At 39.8% G+C, this 18,161-nt stretch overlaps 1 protein-coding gene across 4 annotated transcripts in view; it reads left to right on the top strand.

Annotated features, from left to right (window-relative positions):
* The window catches only part of atp11b (ATPase phospholipid transporting 11B (putative)), a 62,488-nt gene that overhangs the window by 9,166 nt on the left and 35,161 nt on the right, over positions 1 to 18,161 (top strand). For all 4 annotated transcript variants that reach the window (XR_006378214.1, XM_044198578.1, XM_044198576.1 and 1 more), the window contains exons 2-12: positions 1,181 to 1,297; positions 3,953 to 4,042; positions 5,829 to 5,909; positions 6,364 to 6,471; positions 8,044 to 8,172; positions 11,535 to 11,638; positions 15,252 to 15,299; positions 15,818 to 15,882; positions 16,430 to 16,511; positions 16,609 to 16,759; positions 17,678 to 17,875. Coding sequence is in view for 3 of the 4 variants with exons in the window: in XM_044198578.1 (XP_044054513.1) it covers positions 1,181 to 1,297; positions 3,953 to 4,042; positions 5,829 to 5,909; positions 6,364 to 6,471; positions 8,044 to 8,172; positions 11,535 to 11,638; positions 15,252 to 15,299; positions 15,818 to 15,882; positions 16,430 to 16,511; positions 16,609 to 16,759; positions 17,678 to 17,875 (1,173 nt within the window). In the remaining variant the exon portion in view is untranslated. The remainder of the gene's footprint in view (positions 1 to 1,180; positions 1,298 to 3,952; positions 4,043 to 5,828; positions 5,910 to 6,363; positions 6,472 to 8,043; positions 8,173 to 11,534; positions 11,639 to 15,251; positions 15,300 to 15,817; positions 15,883 to 16,429; positions 16,512 to 16,608; positions 16,760 to 17,677; positions 17,876 to 18,161) is intronic.

Here is an 18,161-nt window from a genome sequence, read left to right on the forward strand (position 1 = left end):
CATATTCTACAAGATCATCATATGTTTGCACTATCTGAGAATTTATGGTATGTTATTTTAGATAAAATGTGTGTGTGTGTGTGTGTATATATATATATATATATATATATATATATATATATATATATATATATATTTATTTGGTGGTGGCTGGTGACTAAACTGTGAATGAGGTGTTGATTTGTGCCAGATATTGTGATCTACACTTTAGTGAAGTTTGGCATACTTTTACCCTTTTTTATTGTACGCATATTGCATGTTTTGGAGTAGGGCTTCTATTTTGTTCTGGTTTTAATTCAGTACTGGGCCTAAAAAATGTTTCTTATATAAGTTGTTTTGCTTGCTATTTAAGCTTTGTCTACTAACTGGTGTCTTGCTGGTCGAACATGTTTTAATCAGCTATATATCTTATCTGGCTGGCCACTCAGAAATTTGCATTTGAATGGAAACATACAACATACAGTAGTAGAGCAAGAGATGTTTACCATGCTCTTGCACTGTAAGTATATGCCATCATCTGTACTTGCACGATGTAACACTAGTGTAGTGTGTATTGTTTCTCTCTGTTTTTCAGTATAGAATCCTTCAAGTCCCAAACTAACCTCTGCCGCACCAGACAAAATAATGGCCCATAGAGATATGGCTTTACAAGCCTAACTATATAGTAACTGAAAGCACATTGAATAGAAGCACAAAATGTTGCCCCAGGTGAATTTTAGTGTGGTGTAGACTTTTAGGGTTTAGTCATGCTGCTGCATAATGCCAACAATATAAAATGACTTGCTTTATATTAAAGTCATAATGTTGCATTCCCTCTGTACCACTAGCCAACATTTGCCTATAATTCTGATTTATTTTAAATGTAAGTAATTTTCCAGTGAAAAGGAAATTGTATTTTCCTGGCAGTTATTTGTGTTTCGCATGTTTTTGACAAAATTTGAAATTCTTATATTTTGATTAACTTTTTTTTGCCTTTCTAATGGATGTGGAAGTGTCTGTTTTACTGCAAATTCATTCAAGAAATAAGTGAGATGTCTACTATAAGGGATGTACTAAGAGTTATTACGGATGTAACCTGTTGTCTCCTTTTTTTCCCCTCCTTTTCTACATTTTCCATTTGTCCCTTTTTTCTGCCCCTCCCCTCTCCCTCTCTCTTCTTATATATCCTCCCTTCACTCAGGGCTTTGACCCCCCTCATCAGAGTGAGACCAGGACGGTTTATGTAGCAAATCGTTTCCCCCAGCATGGCCACTACATACCGCAACGCTTTGCTGACAACAGAATCATCTCCTCCAAGGTACCAAATGTTGATTTAAGTAGGATTTAGTTAGTCAGTGCGGCAGTATGTTATTTTTTACTATATTTGATATAATTGTATTGCTTATTGTCTACATAATGAAAGTTTTGGGGCAAAGTTTTGTTCTTGAAGTGTTTTAACTAATATTATGAATCTTCAGATCTTTGCTTTATTTTTTTACATAACTGCCACAATCATGTTCTCAAATTCTGTCATAACCACGAAAGCACCATGTTGTGACTTTGCATCTTTAGCCAGAAGTGCAAAACAGATGAGTGATGGAGGCACTGTTAATTTATTAATTTGTGGTTTAGGCGGTTTGAGGCACTTAACATGCACCATGACATTTTGCCATAGACTGTATAAAACATGGACGTAGTGTCCGTGACATCACCCGTAGGTTTCTGAAGAGCTGTTGTGAAGCTCAAAGTAGGCGGCTCCGGTGCCTTTGGTTGTTGCCTGGTTGATGAAACCACCTAACGGCAAGCCACCTGAGAGGGCACCCACCTGTCACTCAAAGCGGCCCGCCCTTAATTATGCATAACTTCAAGCCTTAATATAATTTAAACGGGTGAGTTATATAAAAATTTACAGTTGTCATGAACGGGGAGATTGACTCGCTTTTGGTGCCAGTCTCAAGTGGTCAAATGAGGAACTGCTGTTTTTGGCACTTCCGCGTTGGCTTCATTATTCAGCCACGGAGGTTGCTGCTTGCATTTCACATGAGTCTGAGCAGTAACAGCTAGTGATGGGAATTACGGCTCTTTGAAGGGAGCTGGATCTTATGGCGGCGTTCCTTTCGGAGAGCCGGCTCTTTCGCCTCCCAAGTGACATTCTTATTCGTTGCAAGAAATAAATATGCAATACATTAAAATATTCATATTGATAGTCATATTGATGGTTAAAAGGTGTATCAAGAATAACTATCCTTCACCCTACTAATGAAATAGTATGGTTAATAAATAATTACACAACTCTATACAGGCACATACAGTATATTTCAATTTAATTTCTATGATATAATATGAAACAAAAAATATTTCTGCTCTAATCGGCTCTCAGACAGGAGCCGGCTCCCATCGTTCACTTAAAGGAGCCGGCTCATAGAGACACATCACTAGTGACAGCAAACATGACTCAAGAAAAAGTGTCACTACAGAAACTTTAAACTCAAACTGATTTCTGGCAGCTTGACCAGTGTTAAAAAAATAATCTATTCTAGTGTGGTGTTTGAGAGATAAGGGATGAAGCATGATTTGTTGATAACAGGATCAACTCAGACGAAAAACTTTTGTGTTGGTGAGAGGATTAGCAGGTCAGTTGGAAGATTGACTGGACAAAAAGATAATAATTGAAAGAGGTTGCTGCCTGCCACCAGCAGTGAGGTCATTGATTAAGCAGTTGATTAAATAATTCAGGGTTCCCATGGATCCTTAAAAGGTCTTAAAAGGCATTGAATTCATTAATCTAAAAATAAGGCCTTAATTTGTATTAAAATGTCTTGAATCTATCTTTCAAATATCTTAAAAATGCTAAGAAATGGGAAGTAAGATTTTATGAATCGTTTTTTTTCTGACATTGCATAGCGTATGTCATGCAAAACAAATGGAATGGAAGTTGGACCAAAAAGTCATGTTTTGTTACAATAAATGTTTGGGCAAAATTGTCCCTAACCCCAAGTAATTGATGTTGGTTCATGTTTTTTTTTTTCCTTCAATTTTGGTTAACCTAAAATTGGTTTTAAATTTAATCAGTGTCATTAAAAAGTCTTAAAGTATTGCCTTAAGCTGTAGGAACGCTGTGATTTACAGTAGGAAGTCACCTAGGTCAGAATTAAATAGATTTTAAGTCATGCTTTTTAAGAGACAGAAACAGCTCATTTTAAAAACAAGGTTATTCTTGGTGGAGCTGTGCACTAATGTGATGACTTTCAACTTAAGGTAAAAGCAGGCCGTTAAAGATCTATGCAGAAATATTTCTTGTAAACAGAACATTGGAGCCGCACTTTTTTTTTCTTCCATCAGCTATTCTTTCTAGACCATGCTGCACAGGAAGTGATGAATTGAAACGTAAGAGTGAAACAAAAAGAGTCTCTTGAACAGCAGTCATCTGGAGAACGCTGTACTGAGCACAGCAGGGTGAACTACTAAACCACTTACCAGAATACTTTTTCTCATACTCTTATTTTATTTGGAGCTACCAACATTGACAAAGGCAGCTTTAAAAAGTATGAAAAAAAAAAGTGAAAATAAATTGTCTGAAAAGACCTAAAAATGATTACTTTAGGTATTTAACGTCTTACATTCATCAGCCATGCTGTGACAGGATTAGTATGATAATATGCCAAACATGGTTTTTGTGTCTGCTGTACTAAACAGTTAAACTTAATCTCCTTTAACAACTAATTCATGGTATTAGTTTTCTTATTGTGCCTGTTTACCTTTTCCTGCCTTGTGTATTTGTTTATATATGTTTTACTTGTTCATAAGTGCAACTCCATCTAGTATTCTAAGGGTTTCTTTAATTAAAATATATATAATGTGTGTGTGTGTTATTGAATAAATATTAAATATTTATGAATAACCTGCAGATACCCTGCTTAAATAACCTTTCCTTAGTCTTTGTCCTAAGTGTTGTTTTTTCTTTCTCTTTCAGTACACAGTTTGGAATTTTGTCCCTAAGAATCTGTTTGAGCAGTTCAGAAGGATAGCCAACTTCTATTTTCTTATTATCTTCCTTGTACAGGTAATAATACTCACAAATGCACACACACAATTATTTTTTGCAGTTACATGTTCTCCTCAGTCATATGGTGACGAGTCAAGTGTTACCTCGGTTTTCCTGCCCTAAATACAAATGTGTTTGTGTGTCTGTTTGTGCAACAGTGAGTGACTCATCGACTTCTAGAGAGACAGATCTGCCTGTGTAAAACATTACACCCACACTATAAGTAATATGTGTGTCTTTACAGACAGCCCTAAGTGTTAGGCCTTCACTATGCATCAGTCAGCCTGTGCTGAAGTAGGATTTGGCTTTCAAATCTTCTCCGGATTTATTTGGGCCTGTGTAGTGAAGCCAAAGCAATTGACTTGACTCTCTAAAAAGGCTCTCTTTTCACCCACTCAACTTGTCAGTGTAGCTGAAGTCACCTTAGTCTCAAATCACTGAAAGGAGTGCCTCTTTTCTCTTGACATTGTCAACATGACGTTTTCTTAAATGGCCAATTTGACCACTTTTTGGATGGCCTTAGATGGATTCCTAGATACATGTTGTGAACTGAATCATTTCCCTTATCAAACCAAGTAAAGAAAAATCTAGTTTATACAAATTCTTATGCTAGAGTTTGTTTGTTGTTACTGTTTGTTAAAATGTTCAGATACATCTTAAGTGTGTCTTGTTTAAAGTTACCTTGAGGAGTTTTCTTGTAAAGTAGTAGTTTATATTTAGTATCACTGCCTTTGCTGGAGCATTGCTGCTTTTCTTGGCACATTACCGCCACCTATAGATCAGTGGAATAGTGTGAAACCATTGGCAGGAATCTGTATCGTATTACCTGCTAATGAGAACAAACAAATCGGGGACCCACTCATAAAAGCATTGCTCCATAGTGCTACTAGTTGTTGGAAACTATACAGGGTACCTTTTAATTTGCACCTCTGACTTTGTAGCTAGAAGGAGACTTAATCTCTTCAAGTCAACGGCCGCCACAGCAGAATTTCAGAAATAATCAGAATCAGAAATACTTTATTGATCCCCGAGGGGAAACTCTTTATGGAAAAAGTAAGACGACGAGACGGAGCTATGGCAACAGGCAGCATGCACGTTGGCGCATGCGCACTAAATCTCCCACTAAAAATTTGAGGGTGTAGTTACCCTTTAAGAGATTTAAGGTTTTCACTTGTCTATGTAACTAAACAATGTATGTAGATCTTAAAGCCAATGAATGTGAAAAAACTGCATTTTGGCTCATATTCTGTGTAAGTCATAAGTCAGTGTTACCAGGAAGCAGATGCAGTTCTAGCCAATAACTACACTCTCGGTGGAATGTTAAGACGTAAACTAGGAAGTAATGACTGAAACACTAAGAGGACAAATCACCATGCTTCCATGGTCTGTGCTTCTCTAAACTATTATAAGCTAGTCTGCAAAAAAAAATAAGTTTTATATAGGGCATTCTGGTGGCATAACTGCAACGTCCCTGTATCGAATCCACCCCGGGACAGGGCTGGGAAAGTTGAGACTTGTCTGCTCGAGTAGATGTTGCTTTTGAAGCTTTTATTTTCTTGTGCCTGTCATTTTTAAGTGACGGTTAATCTTTGAGGGTAGTAGGATTTTCCTGTTTGACACATCAGCCACTACTTCCCTCTGTTGTCTTTCTAGTTTGCTTGATTTCTCTCACAGGACACACCCACTCTTACTGAATCTCTGGTGTCATTATTTTTTTAATTATTTTTTATTTCCCACGCCACACTTCAAATTCGTTGAAATCTCTCCACCATCTCCTCCCCCCCAACTGTATTTGTCTTTCCAGTTAATGATAGACACCCCGACATCCCCAGTCACCAGTGGTCTGCCTCTCTTCTTTGTGATCACAGTAACTGCCATAAAACAGGTGAGAACACAAGCACATGATAGCTTCCTCTTTGTTGGGCTGAAAATGGGGAACTAACATACATGCAGTATTATTTAAGTTAGATTAATTGTAGTCAACAACTTGTGATTTACAACTTGTTTCAGCTCAGTTCAGTATTTAGTTCAATTCAAATTGATTAAGAAAACTTGAACCATTCCTGTAAATTTCATCAGTCACAATGTTTAATATATGAAAATGTGAAATAGCTTTAGTTGATTCAGGATGCTTTGTTCTCTAACCACTAATGAACTTGCCATTGATATAAAAAGGTGTGTTTGGAATAACTTAACCAGCTATTAGTCACTTCAATTGATCCATGACTAGTGTGCCAGCATTGCATCATCACTGTTGATCAATAATGCTATATTCCACTGTGAAGTTGGCGATGGTCAGTTGCTGTATGTGATCTGTTATTGAATTAATTTCTTCATAGGGCTACGAGGATTGGCTGAGACACAAGGCGGACAACGAGGTAAATGGGGCTCCAGTATTTGTGGTTCGCAGTGGAAGTCTGGTCCAGACAAGATCCAAGAACATCAGGGTAAGGTGGCAAAAGCTACACCCTAATGCAACTGTATTATATCAATTATTCCAGTTCAAAACTCTTTGTTTAAGAACAGGGCTTTACTTCTACCAAAGTGAAGCATTATGTTTGTTAATGGGGAAAACCTGGTCTCATAGCCAGCAGCCATAACTAACTTAAGCTTAGCTGTTAAATTCCTGGTGTTTCTGTAGAGCTAGTGTATATAGAAAGGTAGTATAAGATAATGTTGTCAATGACAAGAGAACTGCTTCATATGTTAGGATTGAGAGAAACGGGGGCATTCATACTGTTCTCTGGTGTCACAAGTGTGATTGGAATGTTCTGTGAATGATGCATTTGCTGCAGTAACACAAGTTTCTACAAATGCCACTGTTTGTTTCATGTCCATATTATTGGACTGTATTGGACCGATTGGCATTATTTGTCTTTGCAGGTAATTTTCCTGAAGATCAATGATGTACCATGGTGACCAATTTTTGAGCTATTTGCATATTTACAGCCTTTACAGTCTTGCTGTTACCTCTGCAGTCACAGATGATGTGTCTTTGCTGCCTGGATATGCCTGTAACTCAGAACATTGTAGTGCACACAATTCCTCTGAGGTCAGGTTTCTCAGAGACACTGTAACTAGTCTGTCTGGAGCCAATTCAACGCTACCTAAATGATGTGTGTCCTTTAGTCAAACAGTAAATGAACCTCTCAAGCTTATCAAAACCATGATGTTGTTTACCCAGTCACAGCCAGGAGACTTGGTGTCCACAGGAGTGGGCCATTTTATTCAGTATAAGTCCAACTGAAATTAAGTAGCATTTTTTTGTCTGCTACAGCATTCATATTTGCATACATATTTGCACATTAAATCACTTGTCCTGTGTTCTGCTTTGAGAAAAATATCTGAAACCAAAAGGGAGAAATTTATATTTAATATTTTTTGGTTTCATGATGGCGCCCCCTAGTTTTGCATTAATTTGACGGAATATTGTTAGGCATCGTCGACATAGATGGAGACCATATTTTGATAAAGCCAATCATATCTTGCATAAAGCAGTAATATCAACGTTCTATCATAGGCAGAGCAGACTGTCACACTGACCCAGACAGCCGCCGGCAACACAACGCAAGAGCCACAGACTTTGAACAACAAACCACATTAGTTTTCCTGCTGGAGTCTCCTTCTTATCTAAGTTACAAACATGAACACACGTCTTGTCCTGCACCTTAGCTTGTTGAATTAGCGCCCAAACAAACATTCACTGGGGAAAAGCGCACTGCCAACGTCAGTTTGCAGGCTCCCCTCCAGCCAGCTTATAAATTATATTTCCTCACAGACCTTTTTTCTTCCTATTGATAATCAGAAATTATTAACAATACATGAAAAAAACATTATTTCTGACTACAAAAAGGATGACTAAATGTGATTCAGTTGGACTTAAATACAAAGGCACAAAGCTATACGAAGTCGCTGGGCGTCACTTGAATACAGTTAAACTAAATGTCGGTATAAAACTTAAACAGTATTAACCTGTGTGTGTGTGTGTGTGTGTGTGTGTTTTCTGCCTGTCCATCCAGGTGGGGGACATTGTTCGTGTGGCTAAAGATGAGACGTTCCCAGTTGACCTGGTGTTGCTGTCGTCGGATCGTGCAGATGGCACCTGTCACATCACCACAGCCAGCCTTGATGGAGAGACCAACCTTAAAGTGTGTTTGTGTGTGTTGGCTTTGGAGTATATGAAGAATATCTGGTGTGTCTGAGTTTGTGGAGTGAAAACTTTTAAAGGTTCAGTAGGTAACTTTGCTGAAACTGTCACTACATCCTGATAGTTGTACATGAGACAGATAATCTGTGAAGAAATCAGGTTCTGCTGGCTCCCCCTAGTGCTCCTAATGTCATTTGCAAGAATCCACCGTGCCTGAACGAAACAACCAATCAGAACCGGGAGGAGTCTCAAACGCAGTACATTCAAAGGCACTTTTGGTCAAAGTTCTGTTCATTTCTGACCCGGCCTCTGTCATGCCGCTGCCGCACTTTATCTTTCCCTCCGTCTGGTGTAGAGAATATCGATAAATTGTTGAGAATTATTACATTTTGACGGATTGTTTCTATTTTAACCAGCGCAGCTTTTCTAGCCTTTACAGCACTGGTTTAGTGGCCCGCAAGTTGAGTCGGTGAGTGAGGCATACACAGGGAGAGGAGAGGAGAGATGCGGGATGAGGTTTCGCAGGGCAACGGGCTCCTTCTGCTGCCGTACGAATTTGTGGGTTTGGTGGGAGGGGCTTAGCCAGACTAATCAGTAAATTAACCTAGGGCTGCACCTAACAATTATTTTTTTTATTGATTAATGTAACAATGTATTTTTTAGATTAGTCGATTAATTTAACGACTAATTAAACAATTATTCTAAAGATATTTTTTTTATTACTCAGTTAATATAACAATGTATTTACCTACAATAAATATCAAAACTTGTCATTAATATTTCAATATTTAATTTAATTATTTTCTCTTAAAAACAAACAAATGTAACAAGGAAGTATGCACTGCAAGACACTGCACCGAATGAAATCGGCACCAACAGGTACCAACAGGTGCACTGACAAGCTTTTACTAAACGACAACATAAGTAGGCCTACATTAAACAGGAGACTCTCTGTGTTTCTCTGCAGAGCATGTGCGACTGTCAGTAGCTTGCACTGGAGGGGGGGCTAGAGCGAGGTGCTTTAGATGATCATGGACAAGGTTTTTTAGCTGCAGTTTGTTCTGCAGGGAAATCCAAGCTTCATTGCGACGCGCCGATGCACATTATGCAAATCGACGTATTTCCATAATCTATTAAGTTGATTATGTTGATGAAACGCCCCAGCCCTAGATTAACCAGTAGCAGCACAAACAACCATTTGATTGAGTTAACAAGATATCCCAATATTGGGATTCTGCACAAGCCAACTGCTCTACCCTAAAGGTGCCCTGTGGAGTGTAAACAAACAAAAGTTACATTCAGTAAAAAACTTTACTATACTTTACTCAGTGTTTTTCATCAAATACATTGTGTTTATCTTTGTGGCTTGACAAACATGTTGAGTGCATTTACTTCCTCATAACACATTTACAAAACAGATTTTTAAAATATTTAAAATCCATTAATTTAAATAAATCCATGTTTACTAGCGTGCAGTGTTCTTCCTCACTGCCTTTGTTGGTGCATTGCTGCATCTCTGTAGTTACTGCCACCAACTGTCGATCAGTGGAATAGTGTGAAACCAACAGCAAGATGTGAACCGTGTTGCATGCGTGCATGTGCATCCTCATGCGTGTGCATGATTCAAACAAAATGGGGACACACTCATGAAAACATTCCTCCATAGCACTACTGGTTAAAAACTCCACAGGGTACCTTAAGTTGTGTAGCTGTGTGTGCTCTGCGGCTTTGTTCAGACTGCAGGCAAATCAGATTTGTATCTCAAATCAGATCTTTAAGATAGACTGTCCGCACTGTTACAAGTGATCAGATTTGCGTGTCCAGACATCACCAACCTATCGGCATGGGTTGCTGTGGTAACTATGTAGGCTTCAGTAACTACGTACTGGTGACACAGCTTTCCAGCGCGGAAGCATGAGAAATGGAGATCCATTATCTCGCCCTCCAAACAATCGTACTGTCAAGTCGTGGTGCAGAACTCCTGCTGCGCACCAGACAAACTCAGCGACGGAGGAGTTCTGCACTGCGACTTGACAGCACACAGCATGGATTTTCCTCAGCCACTCTGATGCACTACCGTGACTCTGGATTTGACCTTGTATGTCGCGTTGCAAGTGATGCAAAAGACACTTTGAAATCCAATTTAAGCGGACAAAAAACGGATTTGGTCTGGCAGTCTGAACAAGGCCTGAGTCACTGCAACAAGTGGAGTTTTATGAATGGATGGTGATTAATTTAAAAGCTGTTTAATAGAAATAGTTTGCATATATTGGGAATTTGTCTTTTAATTGGTCAGAAAATAGAGTCTGGTTTGCATACCTCTGGGTATCTGTCACATGACTAAGACCAGCTTGTGTGTGTGTGTGCCAGGTGTACGCACGACTTTGAAAAAGTATTTAAATGACTTGGATATGATTATATAATTTTAGTGCTTTACACCTCTTAATTTTGTATTTAGAAAGTCCCCCCCCCCCAACTCATGCCAGAGGCTATATTGTTTAATTGTCTCTCTAACAACATGCTGCTGTTTCTGTTGCAGTTTATTGTACAGCATGGTGGGTTTTTAGTGTTGGCCTAGAGCTGTGTTTGTGCACCTTTTGATATCTTTATAAATTGGTGTCAGCTGTAGCTGTTTGTATACTGTACTGTATAGTGCAGTGATATTGCAGTAGTAGTCTTTCCCCTTTTGGGGGGCCTAAACCTAAACCCAGCCTGCCAAAAATACTGTAGCTACAGTATTGTTGGATCAGGTTCATCTGACCAAATCTGTATGACAAGTTTGGAAAAAACTCAGCTGTTTTGGGCAAGATCAAGATATGCTGGGTGTTAAAGAAGGTCAGGTTAGGTTAAAAAGCTAACAGTGGTCCCACACTGAGTCAACACTGAGATGCATTCAAGGATGTTTCCCTTGAAGTAGTGAAGGTAACGATGTCACCTAGTCAAGGCTACTGATTACATTGTGATGGAACCTGATGAGTTCTCACCACTGCAGTATGGTACTTTTCATAGGAATACAGATTTTGCTTGTAGGTTTGTTTGAGTAGATGAACAGATGAAATGTATGAAATAAAGTCAATCCATCGGTCTGTCCCACAATCACATTCACCTTACCCTGGCAATCTCCCTGCTTTGTATGGCCAGGTTAACAGTTGAAGTGCAGCCTCCTCTCTTGCAAAGCAACAACAACTGACCAAACCAGTTATTTTATAAATTGGAAGCTGTAGATCTATTTGTTCATGAGTTTGCTGTCTTTAGTATGAAAATTCCTCCTCTATAAACTAAAAAAGTATCTTTTTCCAATTTTAAACTATGCTCCCCTTTCATCAGCATTTAGCTGTATTTGTGTGTTGTGTTTGTATGTAGACTCACTACTCTGTGGCAGAGACAGCAGTGTGTCAGTCCGTGTCCCAACTGGAGGCTCTGCAGGCTGTGGTGGAGTGTCAACAACCAGAAGCTGACTTGTACAGGTAATCTGCACCTGTGTGTACACACACACCTTCAGTAGTGAGAGCACAAAAAGTCAGGTGTGAAGTCACATACAATAAAGAAAGGATACTCCCAGCTAAACACATTAGAACATTAGAAATGAAGATTCTGCCTTTGGAATCCTTATACATGAAGATTTTTTTGTGTTTTATTATTTTTATTCTAGCTTTTTATTTAACTAACATTTAACTGTAAAACAAGTATAGGTCATTCTTTTCACTCATTTCATTTTCTGGGATCCCCGAAGAACCCATGGAAGTCTCCAGAACCCACTTTAAAAACCACTATGATTAATACATGGTAGAAATGCCCTGCCAGAGATGTGTTATTAAAAGGATCATGGGGTGAGATGGCTTCATCACCTCTTCAACAACCCCTCTTCCTCTTGTCTGTCTCAGCTGGCTACTTCAGGATCGATTAGTGTATTTTTAGATCAGGCAGTTTGTTTTCGGTGTCAGTTTTCTCCCTTTACCCTCCCTTGGTTGCTTTCTCTCTCTTAACACCCACTGTGTTTAAATGCACTTAACTAACCCAGCTGTTGTCAGCTTTATGCAGTAATCTAATTTCTTCAACATCGTATTAACCAGAAACCTGGTTTCCTTAATCAGGTTAAGGGATTAAGATAAACCTTGTTAGACTTCTGCTGGAGCAACCTGATTGTATACACTTTACCAGGTTTCCTATGGGATTATTACATGTGAGCATGTTCATGACAGATGCTCCAAATAGGGAAAGTATTTTTACATGCAGAATTCTGCAGATACATTTTACACGTACATAGAAAAACACCAACAAATGCATGTAGAGCAAAATTAGGCAGATACCCACTGATAATTAACATTCAAAAGAGGGCACTCAAATTTTTAATCACCTTAAATCCAGCCCCCTAGACACCCTCCATTCCAAAGCCCTCCAAACCCAAGAGCTGAGCTGAGGAAAAAAATCCCTTATGTCAGTTGGTGCTGAGACTAACTGCCCCCTCTTGGACACACTCTGACCAGGCTCACAACAACACTGCTTTCAAAACACCAATCAAACCAAAGAAAGAACCAAAGAAACCTATTTGGAACATTGGAAAGAAGAAACTAAAAGCCAAAGTAGATCATAATGTTATCTGGCCCTAAAAAGACATTATGAATTGGCAGAATATCTCTCTATTGTCAGAGATAGAAAGCAGAAAAAGGAAGACCAATCATGACAACCAAAAGAAAACAGAATATGTGGTCACTGTTTGACATGTGAGGTTGAGACAGTGATGCACTTCCTCCTACAATGTACAGCATTCAATGCACACAGCACATGATGCATGCGTTCATACATTTGCGCGCGCACACACAAATACATGCATAGGATATACTGTGTGTTTGTGTGTGTGTATGTATATATATATATATATATATAAAACTTTGTCCTTCACCCTCCGCGGGTGGTCTCGTCCTTCGAGCTCGGGTCCTCTACCAGAGGCCTGGGAGCTTGAGGGTTCTGCGCAGTATCTTTGCTGTTCCCAGTACTGCACTCTTCTGGACCGATATGTCTGGTGTTCTTCCAGGGATCTGCTGTAGCCACTCCTCCAGTTTGGGGGTCACTGCCCCGAGTGCTCCGATGACCACGGGTACCACTGTTGCCTTCACCTTCCAGGCCTTCTCCAGCTCTTCTCTAAGCCCTTGGTACTTCTCTAGTTTCTCATGTTCCTTTTTCCTGATGTTACCATCACTTGGTTTCGCCACGTCAACCACAACGGCTTTCCTCTGCTGTTTGTCAACCACCACGATGTCAGGCTGGTTCGCCATTACCATTCTGTCAGTCTGGATCTGGAAGTCCCACAGGATCTTGGCTCGGTCATTCTCTACCACCTTTGGAGGTGTTTCCCACTTTGACCTCGGGGTTTCCAGTCCATACTCAGTGCAGATGTTCCTGTACACTATGCCAGCTACTTGGTTATGGCGCTCCATGTATGCTTTTCCTGCCAGCATCTTACACCCTGCAGTTATGTGCTGGATTGTCTCAGGGGCCTCTTTGCACAGCCTACACCTTGGTTCTTGTCTGGTGCGGTAGATCTGGGCCTCTATTGCTCTGGTGCTCAGGGCCTGCTCCTCTGCAGCCATGACGAGTGCCTCTGTGCTGTCCTTCAATCCAGCCCGCTCTAGCCATTGGTAGGACTTCTTGATATCAGCCACTTCAGTTATGTTCCGGTGGTACATCCCATGTAGGGGTTTGTCCTCCCATGATGGTCCTTCCTCCAGCACGTCTTCCTCTGTTCTCCATTGCCTGAGACATTCCCTGAGCACGTCATCTGTTGGGGCCTTATCTTGGATGTACTTGTGGATCTTGGATGTTTCATCCTGGATAGTGGCTCTCACACTCACTAGTCCACGGCCGCCTTCCTTACGGCTAGCGTACAGTCTCAGGGTGCTGGATTTGGGATGGAACCCTCCATGCATGGTGAGGAGCTTTCGCGTCTTAACGTCTGTGGTCTGTATCTCCTCCTTTGGCCATCTTATTATTCCTGCAGGGTATCTGATCACTGGCAGGGCGTAGCTGTTTATTGCCTGGGCTTTGTTCTTGCCATTGAGCTGACTTCTTAGGACTTGCCTTACTCGTTGGAGGTATTTGGCCGTTGCCGTCTTCCTTGTTGCCTCTTCGAGGTTGCCATTTGCCTGTGGTATTCCAAGGTACTTGTAACCATCCTCAATGTCTGCTATTGTTCCTTCTGGGAGTGAGACCCCTTCTGTGTGGACTACCTTCCCTCTCTTTGTCACCATTCGACTGCACTTCTCAAGCCCGAATGACATCCCAATGTCAGAGCTGTAGATCCTGGTGGTGTGGATCAGTGAGTCGATGTCCCGCTCGCTCTTAGCGTATAGCTTGATGTCATCCATGTAGAGGAGGTGACTGATGGTGGCCCGTTCCTGAGTCGGTATCCATAGCCAGTCTTGTTGATTATTTGGCTGAGGGGTTCAGACCTATGCAGAACAGCAGTGGGGACAGAGCATCTCCTTGGTATATGCCACATTTGATGGATACTTGTGCAAGTGGCTTACCATTGGCCTCAAGGGTGGTTTTCCACAGCCTCATCGAGTTCGCAATGAAGTCCCTTAGAGTCCTGTTGATGTTGTACATCTCTAAGCATTCAGTGATCCATGTGTGCGGCATATATGTATATGTGTATATATATATGTATATGTATATATATACATATATATACATATACATATATATATATGTGAAGATCTGTACTAGTAATGCATCCTTGTTTCCAAATAATGTAATACAAAGTCCAACTGAAACTAAAATTGATAGGTATAAATATGTCAGATTCCTCTGCTGAACTTTTTGTTAACATTTAGACACATTCTTACAGTTAAAGAAAAGCTGTTTACTACAGAGCCTGTTCTCTAAGTGCTCTGTCAGTCTGACCAGCTGCATATAAATACAGGTTTTACAGTAACTTGGTTACTGAAGTGCATGTAAAAGCCCTTCTCATGTTTCCCATATTTGTAAGATTTCTTCCCATAGCCTGGTTTCCTGTGTACATGTTAACATAGTTGCTGTTGCTGTCTCTCACTCAACTAAAATGCCTTTGGTGTTTTCCAGATTTGTCGGTCGGATTACGGTGACTCAGCATGGAGAGGAGATAGTCAGGTGAGACCAGATTTATCCAGCTGCTTTGACTAATAATTAAACTGACAATTATATGTGTGCTAGACTAGCTAAAGACACTGCTAAAGAGACATCCCCAATAAGATAGGCATTGGATACACAGCTTTCTGATTAGTGTAGTGGCACCAAGGTCACAATCAGACAAATAAAATGGGACAGTAGTTGAGGGTGAAACACGAAAGCATGTCCGTTGTTCATGCAATGTGCATGCTTTTAGCAGAGGGCTACAAAATGTTACAAAATTACTAACCACTGGTCTACAGAGACTAAGCTGTTTCAAATATTTAATCAGCAGTGGGCTGCTATGCCACCAAAAGAAAGAAGCAGTGCAGCTAAATGAAAATTATACATTTCATATACAGAAGATTTATGAGCCTCATAGACTGTTGTTTAGTGTTTTAGTTTATATCAAGGTCCTATTGTGTCTTGTTTGTACCAAAATCCTATAGCCACATCCATCTTTCTCTGTATTTATGTTGTTTTTTTTGCTTATATGTCAGACCGCTGGGTCCAGAGAATTTGCTGCTGCGAGGAGCCAGGTTGAAAAATACCAAAGAGATTTATGGTGAGTTAATACAGTTAAAATCAAAAGAAAAGGTTCTGCAAAAGCAAGACTTCCACCTGAGAGGCAAGCAGCTAGGGGGGTAAATGATTTCTTACAATGGGAAGTTTGCAGTTGAATTTAGAGAGAAAGAAATACAAAGTATAGCTGCTCAAGAACAGGTTGCTTCTGAAATGCTTCCATTGGATATTGGAAGCGTGATAGAGAGGTGACCCAGCCACATCGCAGCTGTTACACAAACAAGCCAAGCTCATAGGACATTGTGGGTAGGACAGGCCATTCATCATGTGGCTGAGGTCTGATCATGTTAACTGAAGACAAAAAAGGGTTTTATCTGCAGATTTTTTAGCAATGCCCCAATGCTTCTCTAGTGTGTCTGTGTATACTGTTGTAATTGTTTGGCACGGACAACCAGAGCCAATGATCTACCATGGACACATGGATAATTTTGGTGTCTTTCCCATGAATTCATGCACAAGTCAATCAGTAGTCTAATGGTCTAATCTCCCTCAAGCCTAGTGTAATACATTAACCAACTGTGCTGTTGCAGGTGTGGCGGTTTACACAGGGATGGAGTCCAAGATGGCCCTCAACTATAAGTGCAAGTCCCAGAAACGCTCTGCAGTGGAGAAGTGAGCACTTTATTTTGTCTCCCAGAGTAAGCAAAATATTGCTGTTTTAGGATATGCTTAGTTTAACATTCAACTTTAAAATATATTTGTGTGTCAGGTCCATGAATACCTTCCTAATCATCTACCTGGGCATCTTGCTGTTCGAGGCCATCCTCAGCACCATCCTGAAGTATGCCTGGCAGGCTGAGGACAAATGGGACGAGCCTTTCTACAACCAAAAGACTGAACAGGAGAGAAACAGCAGTCCGGTTAGTCTGCTGCGCGTTAAGAATAAAAAAAATGCATTCTTTTTGGTTTTGTTTTTGTAAGTAGTGCAGCCTATCAGCCCTAGAGACAAGATGATGTAAGATAAGTCGATGTTCAACTTTACACTTTCATCTCCTTGCCAAATAATAAATAATTTATCTCTATATCTCAATTCTAGGTTTAGAATGTCATAAACTTGGCTTTTGTATAGCTGCTGATACTCTGTGTCTCAGTCTGTGGCCCTCTCACTCACCTTTCCTGTCACATAAAGTAATTAACTCCTTAATGGGAATTAATTAACCTGCCTGCTTTGATTCAGAAGGATCCATGCTGAAGCACCATCAGTCTGTGTGGCTTTGATGTGTATTAAGCAAATTTATTTTGCAATCTTTGTGAATGTGACAAAATGTCCCCAATAGTGCAAAATCATTTTGTGCAGACTTGAAGAAAAAAATAAGGAAACAAAAACACATTCTTAAAAAATATTATCGTACAAACATTAGAGATGCCATTTCTCCAAATAAATGTGCGCACAGTTATTATTTGGCCATTACATTGTGCATTACAACATTGCCAAGTGCATTTCTATATTGTTCATGTCAGATAAAAGTTCATTTGAAATTCAGATGTCAACATTTTTATTTTTTACATTTTTTTTAGGCATTTTTAGTTCTTTGCAAATGTCCTTATTTTCCTGTTTTGTACCAATCATCATCCTCCTCCTAGGTTGTTTTTTCTGTTTTCTTTCACCCACTCTCCATCTTGCTTCCAACAACAATTCAAACTGTTTACATTTGTTACCCTAAAGTTTAGCTGATGTTAGTTTATCTTCCTATCTTTTTAAACTCCTCATTTTTGTCCTCATTGTGTTGGCCACCTTTTGTCTCATTCTAATAAAATGTGCTCTCATCCTTCTTTAGATCTTGAAATTCATCTCAGACTTCTTGGCATTTCTGGTCCTCTATAACTTCATCATCCCCATCTCGCTCTACGTTACTGTGGAGATGCAGAAGTTTCTGGGCTCTTTTTTCATTGGCTGGGATTTGGACCTTTACCATGAGGAGAGTGACCAGAAAGCTCAGGTCAACACCTCTGACCTCAATGAGGAGCTGGGACAGGTATGGAATAGAAGTGCAAGAACACATACATATGGCAAAGGAGTAAAGATGCATACATATGTATACAGTAACATACACATACACTAAACACATACATGAATATCTGTATCATTTCTGTTTTAGTATTGTGTATATAAAAACAGTGTATGTATACAGTTTACCCGAAAAGAGTTTTCCAGTCAGATGTAATGTACATTGTATTGCAATAAATATGCCTATTTTGATATAGCAAGAAACTTAAAACAGACATCCATTTAGAATTCAAGTGTTTGTATTTAAATACATA

The sequence above is a fragment of the Siniperca chuatsi genome, linkage group LG6, assembly GCF_020085105.1.
Source record: "Siniperca chuatsi isolate FFG_IHB_CAS linkage group LG6, ASM2008510v1, whole genome shotgun sequence".
In the NCBI taxonomy this organism is placed as follows: Eukaryota; Metazoa; Chordata; class Actinopteri; order Centrarchiformes; family Sinipercidae; genus Siniperca; species Siniperca chuatsi.